The 17,244-nt window shown below is 46.5% G+C and overlaps 1 protein-coding gene across 1 annotated transcript in view; it reads right to left on the bottom strand.

Annotated features, from left to right (window-relative positions):
• Positions 1-17,244, bottom strand: part of Klhl6 (kelch-like family member 6) — a 64,405-nt gene that overhangs the window by 8,767 nt on the left and 38,394 nt on the right. The window contains exons 3-4 of the mRNA XM_005383364.2: positions 9,104-9,553; positions 3,328-3,565 (exon numbers count right to left, since the gene is read on the bottom strand). Coding sequence (XP_005383421.1) covers positions 3,328-3,565; positions 9,104-9,553 — 688 coding nt within the window. The remainder of the gene's footprint in view (positions 1-3,327; positions 3,566-9,103; positions 9,554-17,244) is intronic.

Here is a 17,244-nt window from a genome sequence, read left to right as displayed (position 1 = left end):
GAGGGGCCTGACAAGACAAGTCTAATTCCACTGGGAGAAGTAAATTTGGGAAAACATTTATTTATTTGTTCATTTTATTTGATTTAGCAGCACTAGGATGGAAACTAGGGCTTCAGGCACACTAGGCAAGCACTCTGTCACTGAGCTACACCCCCAGCCCAAAGATACAGTTACTATAATTAGCTCCCTGAAAGCCAATTTAAAGGCTGCCTTTCAAGGAATTGTTTACCTTGATGTATGTGTGTGTGTGTGTGAGATGTATCAAACCCAGGGCCTTGCACATGCTAGACAAGTGTTATATCCTGGGGGAAACTTCTAAGAAAGTTTTCAAAACCAAGAATAAGGAAGTAGGCTTTCTGTATCCAATATGAAAATGTGCTAAAGGCTGTTTAATAAAAACAGCATGACATGTGCACAAGATTAGGCGAATTGATCAGTTAAAAACAATTATGAGTATAGAAATAGACTAAATACACAGAAATAATTAAACGCATGTTATTTAGAACAATTGCTATTCATTTGGAGAGAAATTGAATTAGGTGCCTGTTTCACATTACATTTAAAATAAAATCCAAACGTAGGTGCTGTAAAAGTTATTGGACAGTAGACGGGTCATGGTCTTAATGACCACGGGGAGGAAAGGGATTTTCAAAGCATGACATGAAACTCAGAACCACGTAGGAAAGAAAACGCCTATAGAAATAGAAGTTAAAGTTAAAATACAACCAGAATCTGAGAGAAAGTATTTGCAACATAAAAAGCAAAGGATATATAATAAAAGCTCTAAAAAGCAAGTAAGAAACAAGCAAACAAACACCAGAAAGATAGCCGAAGGGTAGGAATAGGTCATTTAAAAAAAATACAATTACCTAAGTATTGTATAAAACTATGTTCAACTTCCCTAGTGATCTATTAGTGCAAAGGTAGATGTTTAGCCTATTAAAAATATAAACGGCCCCTTCCTGTTTTGTTATGTTTGAGGTTTACAGTGGTCACATTCCTTATGCAGACGGAGAGGAGAGAAAGGAGAGGAAGGGGCTGAGAAAAGAAGTTCAGATCTGGCCGGGGATGTAGCTCAGCGGCATAAGCGCTTCCCTGGCAAGCCTGAGGTCATGAGTTCAATTCCTGGTACTACAAAAAAATGAAAAAGAAGAAATTGAGATCTGCTCTGTGCATGCAGTGTTTCCCCATGAGGAATGCAAATATCACATACTGCACACATGCATGATACTAGTAGACAATAATTTTTATAATGCAAATCACTAATAATAGTGTTGTCATTCATCCCCGGTAGAATTATAAATGGGTAAATCTTTTTGGAGGACAATTCGGCAATGTATGCAAAAAATTCTCAGTTCACATATGGCCACTCCCAGAATCTTTTCAAATAGCAGCACAAGTGTATAAAGCAGGTGAGCATAAGGCTGGCTTGTTCTGTATTTTTTTTCTTCATGATTTAACAAAGGGAAAAAATATATATGGCTCACCCCTTCAGCAGGCTACCTGATAGCTGATAAACAGGAGGGCAGTCGTGATGGTAGAGGGGCACATTATTAAGCTCTGACCACGGAGTGCGTGACTTCAGACGTATGTCCATTATACCAATATAGAACAACACCCTGTTGTTGAAGTACAAGTTTCTGTTGATTTAATTGTGTGCAGCAAGCAGGCTTTTTACGAACTGCTTATATCACTAAAAAAATGAGCGGTAAATTTAAAAGGGGAAGAAGGAGTTGTAGAGTCCCATGTGCTGTGTATGTGGCAAAGACCGATCATCATCACCTGCTTTCCTTCCTGTGTGTGCAGGTGGACCCCATTTCCCGGTCCACCTCTATGCTGGGAGGGGACAGGCGGGTGGCTGGATTCTGCCACTGTCCAAGAGCAGGATCAGTGCAGCTTTTCCAGGCTGAGGGTTTTTTGGTTGGTTCGTTTTGTTTTTGCCCTTTTTTTTTTTTTTTTTGAGACAGGGTCTTGCTATGTAGTTTAGGCTGGCCTTGAATTCTCTATGAAGCCCAGGCTGGCCTTGAACTCATGGCAATCCTCCTGCCTCAGCCTCCCCAGTGCTGGGACTACCGGCATGCACCACCACACCCAACAAGGCAGAGGCTTTTATGAGCAGAGATTCCCTCTCAACTTGCTCGGTTTCTGTCTCTTCCCTAAATGAAGGCCACGTGCAGGAAATGGCAGCATCACCAGATGGGAGGACCTGGATCTCTGAAGGCTTTATTGGAGCAGAGCGACCCTCTATGTCAGCCCCCTACCCAGTATCACTGTGTTGATTCACATAGAGTGTGGATTTGTTATAGCATCTGACGTTACTTACCCTAAAACAAAACTATTTCATAAAAAATTAAAACATAGAATCATAATGGTGCAGAGAAATTGCCCTGTTTTATACTCCATTCTCCCTAGTTATCTGACTCTTCTATCAGAATTACAATATTTCTTCAAGTCCACACAGGTGGCAAGTTCCCATTGGTGAGAAGCCTCCAGGAGAGGGAGTGGGTGCTGCCTCCCTCCTCAGGGTCCAGGAAGACCTAGGTGGCTTTGGAGGTGAGGGCGGAGCTTGGGACTTAGGAGCGGCACCTGGGTTAGACTCTGCCCGACGCCCACCAGCTCGTGACCCTAGCTATGTTCCAGAACCTCTCTGAGCCTTGGTTTCCTCCTACCTTAAAGTACCTCCCTTGTGAGAGCAAACAGTGAAAAGTTACCATAGGTTCATCTACTACACAGTACAGATGGCTGAGCCTGTGCCTTTCAATAAACACTGACTGAGCATTTACTCCGGGGTCAGGCACAGTGCCTGGTGCTGGGAAGATGTCATGCTGCCTCTTGGAAACATTGAGGTCTAATGAGAAGCCAGGCATAAGGAACTGGAAACAATTAAGCAACACTTCAGCAATGAACTATGCATTTCAGTTCAGCATGCTACTGGAGTATATGAGAATATGAAGGAATAATCTGGGAAGGGGGTCAGGCTTGGGGGATTCGTGCGCTACTGTTCCCCACTGTGCTGTTCCTGGCTAGCACCCCATGTCTAGAGCAGATACCAGATAACCCTGGGATTGCTTTCCTTCTTTTCCTACACCTGCTCCCCTAGGTCCCACCTAACACAAGGCCGCTCGTGCGTCAGTGCTGACTTAGTACTAATGTGCTCTTCCACGCAGGGACAGACCACCTGAGCCCTGGCTCCACATCCGACTCCGCCAGGGCGAGCTCAGTGCCAACTCGCAGTCGTTCCGCTATGGTAGGCGGGTTGCCTGGCCCTCGGGAAAACGTGCAGCGCCACGGGGGGACTTGCTTCGCCTTCCCACGACTCCTGCTTACCTGAGATGTAGACCTCATTTTTTAACGTCACGCATGCAAACTCCACCCACTTCTTATTCTCACTGTCCAGCTCCTGCTCGGTCAAGGGGAGCTTGGCCACCTCCAGGCGGCTGCGCCGCAGGGGGTCCAGGCAGGTTACCTCTGCCACAAATCGCTCGTCCTTGGTGCAGCCGCCGATGATCATGAACACCTCGGACTGGAACTCATGCATCCTGGGCTTGGTGCGCTCCGAAATGATCTGGAAGTCAACGGGGGCAGGGACATGCAGCCACGGTGACCAGGGGGTACAGAGCTCAGGCTATGGGGCCACACAGAGCAAGCCTTAGTTCCCAAATCCGCCACAGCATAGCCATGGGGCTTCACTTCCTGGGGTCTCGGTTTCACCAGCTGTATAATTTGGATTTTGTGACAGATACTTCATAGGTTTGGTATGAAGATTAAATGGGATATTATAGGTAGTGTACTTGGCCCAGGGCCTGGTGTATCATAAATGTTGTCCCGTTTTTATCGCTACTTTAAGAAGATCTATCTATCTATTTGCTAGCAGATGCACTTCTTGCCTCTTCCCTCCTACCTAGTCTGAACCTTTAAATCCTGGAATTTCATTCTGGGCTATTTCCCACTCCCCCTGGTTTCAATTTCTTCCTGGCATCTCAGGCTGTGCTCACCATCAACCTTCTTCTGAAAGAGAAACCCGTGACAGTGACTACAGAGCCTTCAGGGACTTAAAAGTGCCAGAAGGGATCAGGGTGTGGCCAGGAAGCCTGGGGGCTGAGCCCAGCATTAGGTCTGTGACCCTGCAGGTCCTTGAGCAAGAGAAGAAGTCTACGCCACAGGTGTTTGAATTGAGTTCAGAAGGCAGAGGCTTAGAAGCCATATGCACCATGGTTCCATCGCCTCTGTGAAATGCTGTCACGGCTTCCGTGTCATCTGATCACCATGAGCATTTGTGAGGGTGTGAGATTGAGGGGTGAGCAGGGCACCGGACACAGGCAAAGCTCTACACCTGTCAGACCTGCACGGAGGGGGAGGGGTGGTGTCAGACAGATGGTGCCAGAAAAGGAAGAGCTGCTGCCTCCTGGTTCTTCCTATCCCCTGGGCACCATGGGGAGGGCTCTGCAGGTACTGATAGGAGACAGAGAGGCAGAGCCCACTCCCCAGTTTGCCAGAGTGGCCATTTTCTTCCTTCAGAGTTAGGGTGCTTTCACACAGATGCTGAATGTCTCAGTTACTTTTCTTGTTGCTGAGACAAAACACCCAGTACCCAAAGTTAGAGGAGGAAAGGTTTATTGTAGCTTACAGTCAGTTTGTAGAGGTTTCAGTTCATAGTTGGCTGGCTCCAAGGCAGGGGTGGCGTGGCACAGGGGCATCGCAGAGCAGGCAGGCAGAAGACAGCAAATAGCAACTCTCTCTAACCCTTACATTTTATCCCGCCCTAAGGGTGTGTAGCACTTATACCCAGGGTGGGACACCCTTAATCCTACTCAGGACTATACCAAACCAATCAGTGGACTAATTTAGTAATCACACACTCCAGAGCCAGCTGCCTCTGAAAACTCCCCACCTATGACCATACGAGGCTTTGGGGGACAGCTAGACACAACCCGTAACAGTAGAACTTTGACGTTTGCCCACAAGTGTTAACAGCTAGGTTACAGAAGCAAAGACTGTGCCCCAGAGGGGTGAAACCAAGCAGTGGCCACAGCAATCAGACCAGCTCATACCAGCCAGAGCTCTGCTTTTCCATGAGTCTTTGTTGAATTGTTTTTCTGGGCCAAAGAGCTAGATACCGTACATTTTGCATCCTGGATTCTTTTCATTTAAAGTCCTGGGGATTGAACCCAACCTTCTTTGCACTGAGCTACATCCCTAGCTTCATTAAAATTTTTATTTTCAGATAGGGTTTTATTAATTCACTAAATTGTCCATACCAGGCTCAAACTCTCAGTCTTCCTGCCTCAGCCTCCCAGAATGCTGGGAATACAGGCACCCACCCCCAGCCTGCCTGTATACTCAATTCTTGGAGCTGATCATGGCCCTGAAGTCTGTGGCCAAGCTCCTCCTGACGTGGGTGGAAAGAGTGGAGGTGTACATGGCGGGACACATCCTAGGCAACGGGCTAAAATATCATGGTGGTTAGGTGTGGTGGCGCACGCCCGTAATTCCAGCACTGGGAAGGCTGAAGCAGGAGAATTGTTGGGAGTTTGAGGCCAGCCTGTGCTACATAGTGAGTTCAAGGCCAGCCTGAGCTACATAGTAAGAAATCCTGTCTCAGAAAAAAAAACAGAAAACCAAAACAAAAAATCTCACCGTGGTAACCAGCTTCCACAATGGTCCCAGTGATCTCTGCCCCCAAATACTCACACCTTAGGTTATTCCCTCCGTATTGTTCCAGAATTGATTTCTCAATACATGAAGCAGAAGTAGTAGTTCACCAGGCTATAAAAGGCACCCCAGCTCCCCTCTTGGCTGCTCTCTCATTCATAGGTCACTTGCTCTTGGAGAAGCTAGTTGCTATGGAGAGGCCCACATGGCATGAGACTGAGCCCTCCAGCCAACAGCTCTCAAAGAGTGGATGCCTCAGAATGACCCTGTGAGTGATCTTGAAGTGGATCCTTCACCCTCATTCAAACTTCGAGATTTCTGCAGCCCCAGACAACAGGTTGACTGCAGCTTGGTAAGAGACCTTGAGCCAGAACCATCCTCTAAAGCATACCCAAGTTTCTTACCCTTCAAACTCATAAATGTTTGTTTTGCCTGTGTGTGTGTGTGTGTGTGTGTGTGTGTGTATGTGTGTGTTGCTGGGGACTGAACCCAGGGCCTTGAGCAAGCTGGGCAAACACAATACCAGTGACCTTGAACTCTAGCCCTGTTTATTGTTTCAAAATGTTAAGTTTTGGGATCATTTGTTATGTGGTGATTCATAACAAACATGATTAGGATACTGAGAACTGTCTGTAACTGAGCTTGAAACTTAATAGTGTTGAGTGGTGGCACTATTACCAAATTGTAAGTTCAGCTACATTTGGCATAATATGAACCCTAAAGGCATGACAAACTCCAATTTGAAGTCAGAAATGGTTCAGACATACAGAAGTGTTTGCCAACGCTTTGCAAGCAGCAATCAGGTCTAGCGAGTTTATTTTCAGCTTGTTAAAAACAGAGCAGACACCTTTCTAACTGTTCAGTGTCCACCAAGTCTATATTGAGGACCAAACAAAAGTGACCATATTGCTTCAACAAAGCTGTCCCCAGGAGTGGAGCCTCTGCCCCATCTCCCCGCACCACACTAGTCAAAACAACCTTTGTTACAGACCAAGTTAGTTCCTGGAATCTCGGGAGCAATTAAATGAAGCAGCCCCCCCCCACCCCAAAGACCTCTTCCAGTGCAGATGCCAGCTATCATTCCTAAGCCACATGTAGACTGACATTTGTTTCTAAAATTCTAAAATTTCCCACCAACTTGGAGGCTGGACAAGGCTAAAGAAGGGACGCTTGGATAAGAAGAGCTAAGGTTCAGAAAAGGAAGGTTGGCGGGGACAGTGCATTCGCAGAGCACCCTCTCAACTCACGCTGCTGTCATCAAGAATAAACCCAAGATCACCCAAGTGGGGAGCAGAGCGGAGTTTCAGGGGCTGAGACCCAAACTGCCCAGACTATAACATGGGAAGGAGAAAGGGTCTTGAGCAGGATTTGGGGAAATAAGATGGCAAAAACCTGGGATTCAGAGAAAAGACAGATTTTAGCCCCAAGGAAAGCGTGTGTTCGATTGTGGGAGACAGAGAAACCCTAAAAGAACTGAGCGAGGACAACACCCGCTTCCACTTGTGGGGCAGGTGTCATTCACTCATTCAATGAAACTGGGCGCATTTCATTCATTATCTCACTGAATTCTCAAAGCAGTTCTATCAGTTGTTAGTACTATTCTCCCCATGTTACTGATTAGGACTGAGTCTCACAGTAGCTAAATCACTTGCCCAGGATTTACACTGCCAATGAATTACGCGGTCAAGATTAGAGTCTTGAAAATGTGAAAGGCAGTAAAGATATTCCATTGCAGGAATTTTGCAGAAGACACAGCAGGGACTTTCCGTGTCAGAGGAAAGCCTTTGTCACCCGCATCTCAGGGACTCAGGAAACAGGAAGCGGAAGTAAACACAGCCAGCATGTTTGGAGTAGGGGATATTGGAAGTAGAAGCGCTCGAGACTCTGCGCCTTACACAGTGCAGCTCCACAGACAGACCTGTCCGCAGGGGTCTGCAGGCTCTGGCACCCAGGGCTGAGCCGAGCGCCATCTGCCAGGCAGCCGCCTAACCAGCGTGCAGCGCCCTTCAGGTGCTACGTGGTCCATGTCTCTACTAGACCAAAACTTAGCAAAGCAGAGAGTGCTCCTGCGGTATGCTACGATTTGAATATGGCTTGAGTTTGTCTCTAAAATCCCATGTGCTGGAAGCTTAGTCCTCACTGCTCTGGTGATACAGTAGTGGAACTTTTAACAAGCCAGGCCTGGTGGGAGGTAATTAGATCTTGGTGATACCACCTGCAAAAGGATGAATGCTGGTTTCCCACGGTGGATTAGTAGAGTGTTATAAAGACCCCCCATACACACACACCCGCACGTGCTTGGTCCCTCTGCACACAGCCAATTTCCTTTTCTGCTTCTCTGCTGTGTCATAACATAGTCAGAAGGCCATTGCTAAGATGCCAGGGCCATGCTGTTTGCACCTCTCGGCACCAGAATCACGAGTCAAATAAACCTCAGTGTAAGTTTCCCACCCTTTAAAAGTTACTGGGCCTCTGGCATTTTGGTATTGCAACACAAAATGAACTAAGACGCGCCGCCTAGTGTCACATCTGCTGTACAGTTGGTGTTCAGGATTTCTTTCTGAAAATGAAAGCATAATCTATTTTAATGTCTCTAGGGAGAAATTTATAACACTGATGCCAGTATTGGGGGGAGATGTTCAGATCAACGTCCTCAGCTTCCACTTGAACCGAGTTTTGAAGCTGGAGCGGAAGTTAGCTTGAGGAGGAAGAAAGAAGCATTTGCACACCACCTGCATGGCCTGGAGGGGAGGAAAAGTGTGTCCACTGCAGGGACCTATGAGTCACGTCAAGGCCCCGAGAGAGGGGACGCCAGGGAAGTGGGCGGGAGGTAAACCAGCGAGGTCAGGCTGGGGGAGCTCAGGCAGCAAGCGGGGAGCCAGGGGAGAAGGCGAGCCAGGGAGCAGATGCTCGCTCACACCTGAGTTTCAGACCAGAGTCCTGCTGAGTGACCTGGAGAAGCCCAGAGTGGGAGCAGGGAGATGGTTTTTGAGAAATTCCTGAAATCTAGGTAGGAAATAATAAGGGTCTGAACCAAGATGATGTCAGAGCACATCTAAGAGACACAGGTTTCAGCAGAGCAGTGACCCAGGAAAGCAGGAGCACAGGAGTAGTGAGCAGACAGGGCACAGCCCGCAGGCGTGTTCATCGCCTCCTATTGACCTCCTGTCCTCACACAATTGGGAAGAGAAGGATGGGCCGGGCATGGTGCTGGGTGCTTTCTGTAGCTCACCAAAGCCTTTCAGCATCTGCCTGAAGAGGCAGCATCACCCCCACTTTATAGATCAGGAACCCAGTGCTCTGGAACTGGCCGAATCCCACTCTGAGCAGCGTAGCCTCACCCACTACACCCTCTGAGGACTCCCAAGCCAGCTTCACTTGCATCCCTGAGAGTCCCTGGCCAACCCCTCAGCCTACTGGTTAGGTGTAGCCCTTCTCCTCTCCGACTCACCTCGTTGCCAGAAAGGTGGTACATCCTGGCTTCCTGGAGCAGCGAGAAGACCTCTGGGCACTGCCTGATGAGAGGATCGGCCTCCACCATGTCCACAAAGTACCACTGGTCCAGAAGCGGCAAGCGCACGTTCTCCAGGATGCAGGGGAGCAGGCAGAGACGTTCTGACTGCTTGTGCCTCACCCAGCTCATCACCGTCTCAAACACCTGAGCCTCCTCCGTCACGTACAGGTCGTCACTCTTCAAGATGTGGTACAGAGTGTCCACAGGAAGCTCAAGGAACTCCTCGGAGTTCAGAATCTGCACAAAGTTCTGAATGATGTAACTCTGAACCTGCTTCTTGAGAGTGTCCAGGGAGTGTGTGTCTGCCAGCCTCAGAATGCCCACACAGTTTTCCGGGTTCAAGGCTTCCGTGAGGAAGCTGGCACAGGCATCCACCATCCGCAGGAACTAACAGGAAAGAAGGGAGGCAAATCAGGCCCAAGAGTGATGAGACCACAAGGACGTTTGTCACTGAGCTGTGTGTAATCGCGTAACACTAGAAACAACCTTAATGTCCAACAATAGGGGACTTGCTAAATAAATGATACATTCATACAGTCAGCAGTTCTATAATCATTTAAAAATGCTGTAGAAGAATATTAATGTGGAAAATGTTCATAATGCATTGAGCTTTTAGAAATCTCATCACTGAATCGACTTAGCCTCTAGGTTTATTTATTTTTTTTTATTCTACAGGCTAGGGATTGAACCCATGGTGCTGAACATGACAGGCAAATGAGCTACCACCGATCTACACCCCCAGCTCAAGCTGTGGATTTAATCAGCAGTTTACAGGAAATATAGGAGAAATTGGAGCATGTTAATTAAATGACTCTTTAAAAATACAATCAGCGAAATCCAGACTATGAGAAACTTCACAGAACAACTGGTTCAGTGTCTTCAGCAAATGCATTACAAAGAAAAAATAGAGAGAGAAGGAAAAGAAGAACCTAAAGATAAAAGATTTGAGGGCTGGGGTATAGCTCAGTGGTAGAGCACTTGGGTAGCACGTGCGAGGCCTTAGGTTCCAACACCAGCAACACACAAACAGGAGGGAGAGAGAGAGTGTTAAGAGATATTATTGACCTACTGCAAAATATGAAATATGGCCCTTATTTGGATCCCTGACTTAAGCAACAAAATATTGTCAAAAAAATGTTTACAATGGTCTTATTCAGTGATACGGAGCAATTAATGTTAATTTTAGGTGTCAGAATGGTCTTGTTATATTCAAGGAAAGTTCTTACCTTTTAAATATGTACACTGAAATAGTTACAGATGAAATAAGGAAAGTCAAATGTACACTACAAGCCTATTTTTATAAAGAAAAAATATATAGAGAGGAAAAGATGGAAGGATAGGCACCAAAATATGAACAGTTGCTATCTTCCACATTCGCATTCCGTGTCCTTCGTGGACTCTTCGTTCCTGGACCCAGGATGAAGGAAATGCCCTAACCTGAGACGTGCTGTCCTTGTGACAGAGGGGATGAAAGATAGCAGTGCCACGCACAGGCCCTGAAAGCTTCAGAGGTGGCTCCTTGCCACTCCCATTCACGCTTAACTGGCCAGAGCAAATGATACGGAAAAATCTGTCACCAAAGGAACAACCACCTTTGCGCAGAACATGGTCCCACAGATGGAAGGAAATACATTTTATATACGTGGTAATGTAGAGCTGTCTCCAATTAGAGACATCGCACTCTCCAATTAGATCATAGGAGTTCTTCTATTGTTACTAATTTATATACTTTATTTATTATAGAGCCCCTAAAATAAATTAACATCATTTTTATAGTTAAAAAATGAATCTGTAAAATTACTGATCGGCTCCCACATCCCACTTTTCTATTATCGTCACACTCATAAGCACTTGAGTCGCTTATGCTTGGACAGCCTTTTGCAGATTACAAAGCGCTGTCAGTTCCATTGTGACAGTAAAAGCCACTTTCCAGAGGCGGCACCTCAAGTTCACACCATTTGTTCACACTGGTGCTCTCTGGAGCTTAGTGCTGGGGAAGCCCCATCTCCTATCTCCCTCCTTGCCCACCAGGCCCAGTAGGCACAAGGGCTCGGTGTGCTTGAGCTGGTCAGACAAAGGGAGAGGCTGAAGCCCTGGTGCTGTAGGCCGGTTTCCTAAGGGCAACATTCCTGGGGCAACACTGCCCCGTCCATGTCCACAAAGGACCTGGAAGGCAAAGGACAAGATCTGCCCTAGGATGCCAGTACAGAGAGATAACAATTGCTCCTATTTTGGTGAGAGGATGGGTGGGACAGTATGCAGAAGAGAGGCTCTGGTGACAGAAGGTGGGAACACAGGGCCATGGAGCTTGAGGGAGGCAAGGGAGGGCAGGACTGGTCTTAGACTAAACAGAGCTGACTGGGGTTCAGCCTTCCCACCAAAGCATCCTACAGGCACACATCCAAACTTCCTGTATCAATGCCCATTGCAAAATAGGGTCTTTCCACATCAGCCTGCAGCTTCCTCCTGTCCCTGAGGAAACATTGCCCGAGGGTCAATGCTAAATGGCAGCGAGCCTGGCTTCAGCCTCAGGTCTCCCTGTCTGTGGTTCCAACTGCCCACAGCCGGGCTCCTCGCTTGAGCAACTGTGGCAACGGTTGAGGCCGAGAACCCTAACACCTGTGTAGTTGTTTGCAGATTATGAGTTCAGAGAATAAAAATATACAGCCGAGGCCAAGCGTCACCGAGCCCTCAGAACCTGTCTCCAGAGCCCTGTCTGGCCGTGGGGGAGACGTCTATCAAACGGTCACCTCTGGTGCAAAAGGCCACACCCGCCTTTGTGGGAGAAGATGCTATGAACACTGAAGGGGCGTTTTAAGTACACCTCCTTCCTCTGTGTAGCTGCTCAAGACCTAGTAACGGCGGTTGCTCTAGGAAAGGTAACCTATGGCTGGGGTAGGGTAAGAGAGAGAATTGTTTTTCACTGTTTACCCTTTCGTACCCTCTCGAGTTATGTGTAGGAATTACCTTTTAAAAAGCAGATGAGTTTATTCAGGGACAGGGAACATACTGATGGTAATACACAAAATGCTAATCACAGTTATAAGTAATTTTTTTAAGACTTTGTCATAGAGACAAAGTTTTCTCTGCTGAACACGAATATTTTAAAAGCAGGCAAAATAGAAAAAACAAATATTTTCTTTTGATTTTTAAAGTACACAATGAGAAAATAAAATTAAATATAAAACTCAAACAAAGGACACCTATTATGTGCCGAATTCCTTATACTACTGAGCTATCCAGTCATCTCACCACAATAGAGTATATATTTATTCCTCTTTTACAGCAGACTGTGAGGAGTAATTACAGACTTACAGTTAAGAAGAGATGGAGCTCAGATTTGAACTGGTCTTCTCTGACCCTAAAAATGTGTGTTTTCCACACTATTTCGAACTACTTCAGGTTAAATAGTGTTGGGCCATCGGGAGCAGACACTATACTCGTGAGCTAAGTGTCTGATCTGCCCAGATGCCAGAAGGTCCAGCCAGCACGATGCCACACCCCAGTGAATAAAGAAGGAAGCCACAGAGAGAATCGAACTCAGGACTGAAAACCAAATTTGCTAGAAGAATTAATCCAAGTTTGCCTCTCTCCTCTCAGAAATTGTTGATTCGTCCATTCACCCACACGTTCATGTACCAATGCGCAGTGACCATCCATTATTTGGACATTGTCCACTGGTGCTGGACCTAGCGGTGGACAGAAGGAGACAGTGCCTGGGACACTGGAGCTGACGGACCAGGGAGGAGGCAGACGCTAGCCAAATCATCACACAAACGGCGTAAGATTATAACTGTGATCAGTGCTAGGAACCAAAGGCCAGAGATTCCACAGCTTGACAACAAAGTCAGTCACACTCCTACCTCTTAAGCCATGCACAATCGGCTCAGTCAGCGCCGCAGCCTCCCTCATCGAGCTCCAGCCACAGGCAGACCTGTCTCCTCTGTTTCTCCAAGCACTCCCTGTTGCATCTTCTGCGCTGGCGCCATCTCCTAGGCCAGCACAACCCTTCTTCCTCATCGCGAACCGTGAAGTCCTCCACCTCTCACCCAGACAAGTTTGATGCCAGAGCCCAGCTGTTTAAGGAATGACTGGGGACAGCTCATCCCATTTTCAAAGTCCCCTAATGGTCTACCCGAGACAGGAGAAGGGATGAATACCGTGCCTATCATTATACCTACACAGAGCTGTTTTCCTCACCCACAGTTATTAAATCTGGGACCCACCGTGGGCTCCAGAGAGTCTGTGAGCCCCAACAAACGTGTCCAAACTTTTGTGTGCACACTGTGGCATTTTTCTGAGAACTGAGCTTGCAAGGGACACCAACTTACTTCCTGGCATCCATTCCCCTGAGGACAAAGCCAAGTGCGAGAGAGACAGGGTCACATCGAGAAAATCAGAGAGAAACAGAGTTGAATCCGGGTCAGCCTGGGCTTGGAAATTTTCCTATCTCCAGACTTTGAAACTGTGGCTCAATCATTATGTAAGAAGAAAGGAGGGAAATGGAAATAGAGGAATGGAAAAGTAGAAAAATGCTTTCTACTCATGAGGGTTTTTTTCCTTTTTTCCTCCTTAATAGCTCTCCAAGTCCCAACGTGAGGTCAGTTCCTGCCCCCTCTGGGCAGCTCAGGTGTCCCTGTCCCGAAGCAGCTGTAGCATTTCTGCCTGTGCTGTGGTCAGCGGAGATGAGTATCTCAAGGGCAGCTTCTAGGTCACGCTTGGGTTTTTATTCCCAGGGACACTGGACACAAAGCCTGACGAAAGAGAAGGGACTGAAGGCAACAGAGGAAGGAAATATCTATCAGTCACCTAGTACGGGCTGTGATCCGAACTAGACCCCTTTCCATCCATTATTTCATTTAACAATTTTTTAACTCATAATTTTTAACCAATAAAAAAGAAAGGTGTTAGTATTACAATTCACAAAGAGGAGGAAATAAAGGATTCAAGATTAAGGATGCTGCCCAAGGGGGCGGGGAGGACTCTCAAGACCCCACTTTGCACACGTCCCTCACGGGGGCTCACACTGCCTTTGCAACTCACAGCACCAAGCTCCCAAAATGCTGAAGGGTCTGAAGAGGCCATAGGAGCGTAAAAGTGGGTTCCAAGTCACTTACATTCTCCAAACTGTGCTTTAACACTTTTGAGAGTGAGAAGTGTGAGGCAGGATCCCACGATTCGACAATTAGAATCTACTGATGTCCAGAGCAATTATGGAAACAAGAAATTAGAGGATTTTTTTTTAAATCCCTTTTTTTCCTTCTCTTCATCTAAGATTATTTAACACTTTTTGTCTCGTCCTGTCCTAGTGAAACACGAACTTGTTGTTAGTGCTGAGAGATGACAGATAATAACAGCAGGGAGCCAACTTCCTGTTTGGGGGGACATGTGAGAAAAGATGAGCCAGCACCTGACTCTGACAGCCAGCACCTGACTCTGACAGGCAGACCAGAAACACAATCAGAGAAACCACTGAGCCGAGGCTGCAGGTCCCATGAGAAGTGTTCGCCTTACAGAAGCCGACAGTGTTGCTTCTTTTGTAAAGTATCTACTCAGACCATTTGCGCACTTTTCAACTGGGTTATTCGGTTTTTGTTAAGTTTTTTTTAGTTCCTTGTATATTCTAGACATTAACCTTCTGTCAAATGAATAGTTGCAAATATTTTCTACCATTTTGTCTCATCATGCTGTTGATTGCTTCCTTTGCTGTGCAGAAACTTCTTAGTTTGGTATAGTTCTATTTTTTTATTTTTGCTTCTCCTAAAAAAAGAAACCTAAAAACAGATCCAACTATCTCACTGCTGGGTGCATATCAAAGGAAATGGAATTAGTCTGCCAGTGAGCACGCTTGTGTTTATCGCAGTGCTATCACAATAGCCAGGATATAGAATCAACCGAGGTATCCCCTGACAGATGAATGGATAAAGAAAATGTGGAACAGATACACAATGGAGTATTATTCAGCCATAAAGAAGAATGAAATGTCATGATTTGCTGCCAAGTTAATAGAGATAGAAGATACATTCAGTGAAATAATGCAGACACAGAAAGACAAGTATAATGTGTTCTCCTTCACATGTGGAGGCTTGAAAGTGGAATACAGTAGTGGCTACTAGACATTGGGAAGCAGTGGCTCATGGGAAGGGGAGCTTAGCTTCGATCACCACACTATCTGCCTGTACGGAAAAAGCGCAGCAGAGCCTACTGATGTGCACCATCAATGCATGTTACTAAAAACAGAGGATGCACCACCCACTCCTCATTTCTCCTGCTCCTCCTCTCCTCCCCACTGTGGTCTCCAAAATCTGGGGTCCTTGGGGACTTCACCATGTGATTTCACATGTCCCTGGAGGCTCGCACAAATCCACTCCACAAATCCTACGTTAGTCTAAATCAGCAGTTTTATCAACCGCCATGGGTAAGTGGCCTTGGAGTTACGGCCAAGGGTCTGTAAAGACACTGATGTTCTCACCTTCAGCTCCAGTAAATCGATGTGTGAAGGGTAAGTTGATGAGATGAATAAAAGTCAAATTTATTTCAAAGTATTTCTAGTTCATTACAAATTTTTGTCACTACATTCCTCCCCCCAAAAACAACAGATATTAAATGTAAAGCTCTTTGCCTGTGAAATCCATATTGGTGTTTAAAATAGGAATCTTCCTAATTAAAAATTGTAAGTTACCAGTGAGCTTAACCTTCCAACCTCTCCTCTTCCAGTCCTATGGGAAGCTGAAGCATAAATGTGATCTATAGTTATGACTTTTGATCTTTATTTCCCTTGATGGCTTCTCACAAACTGCCTCCCTCTTAGTAGATGCTCAGTAACTTGTGGTAGTTGAGAGGCAGTCAGAATCTCTCAGCCACATGAATTTTCATTACAACTAAAACTCCATAGTCTGCATCTTGTTTTCCCCAACCTGTAAGCAGGAGTTCGCTCAGGGAAGGGAGATAAGGAGACAAGTCTCGGCTTTTGTGTTTCTGCACGAATGTTCCAAACTTATGCTAGAAAATTGGTTTTGAGAGAAACACCAATTAGTGGTGAGAACCCTGCCCTCTGACCTTCAGAAGTCAGAATCCTAAAATACTAGGCATTAAACGTATGCTAAAATAAAAAAGGCAGAGAAATGGATGATAATGTGAGAGTCAGCTTTGCCCACACTGAAAGAGAAAACAGTTCCCAGGCCAGGAAAAGATAGGAGAAAGATGGAATCTAACAACAGAGTGAGACGTCGGGATGAGCTCCTGAGATGATGCTCTGCCTCCCAGCCCACAGCAATACTCCAGAGGGGGAGATGCTAAAAATCTCCTGCAGACTGTAGGCCTGAGAACAAGAGGATGCTCTCCAAGTTGAGACGAGAAGAGCAGCAGTCCAGGACAGCAGCAGCAGCAGACGAAAGCTAGAAGATGTTGCTTCTAGTTCCCTGCCATCCCAAACCAATACAGGAAAGCAAGTAGAAACGGTTTGTGTGCCCCTGAGGGGGGTGCAGAAGAAGCTAAGAGCACTGACAAACCTGAATGAGGCCTTCCAAAAAGAACAAACCAAGTGCAAAGTGACCTGCAAGAATGATGACCAGAAGCTGGGCGTGGTGGCGCATGCCTGTAATCCCAGCACTCGGGAGGCTGAGGCAGGAGGGTTACCATGAGTTCAAGGCCAGCCTGGGCTACGCAGTGAAATCCTGTCTCAAAAAAAAAAAAGAATGATGACTGGAAGCAGATGGAAGTGGGGATGTCAGCTGAGGCCTCGGAGAGGGGGTAAAAGACTAGAGAGAGACAACAGGAACACAAATGCTCCCACAGATACCAACATGGACAAGGAATGTAAGGAACCACAGTAAGCTTGCACCAGGGACCTCTTGCTATGATGCCTTGGCGCTGTATAAAACACACTCTCAGAATTATATGCACAGCTCTTGTCCTGAATTGATTGAGCTTTGCTAAAGTGAGGTGTCATTAAGTTGACTGATTTCTGTCCCTGGTAGAATCAGGAGATAGGGACAGAGATTAAGTTCAATAATAGATTAAACCAGGTATGGTGGTGCACATCTGTAATCCCAGCACTTGGGAGGCTGAGGCAGGAG

Source organism: Chinchilla lanigera, unplaced genomic scaffold (assembly GCF_000276665.1).
Source record: "Chinchilla lanigera isolate Chin_1 unplaced genomic scaffold, ChiLan1.0 scaffold00019, whole genome shotgun sequence".
NCBI lineage: Eukaryota > Metazoa > Chordata > Mammalia > Rodentia > Chinchillidae > Chinchilla > Chinchilla lanigera.
Note: the sequence above shows the minus strand (reverse complement) of the source record. Positions and strands in the feature narration are given on the sequence as shown.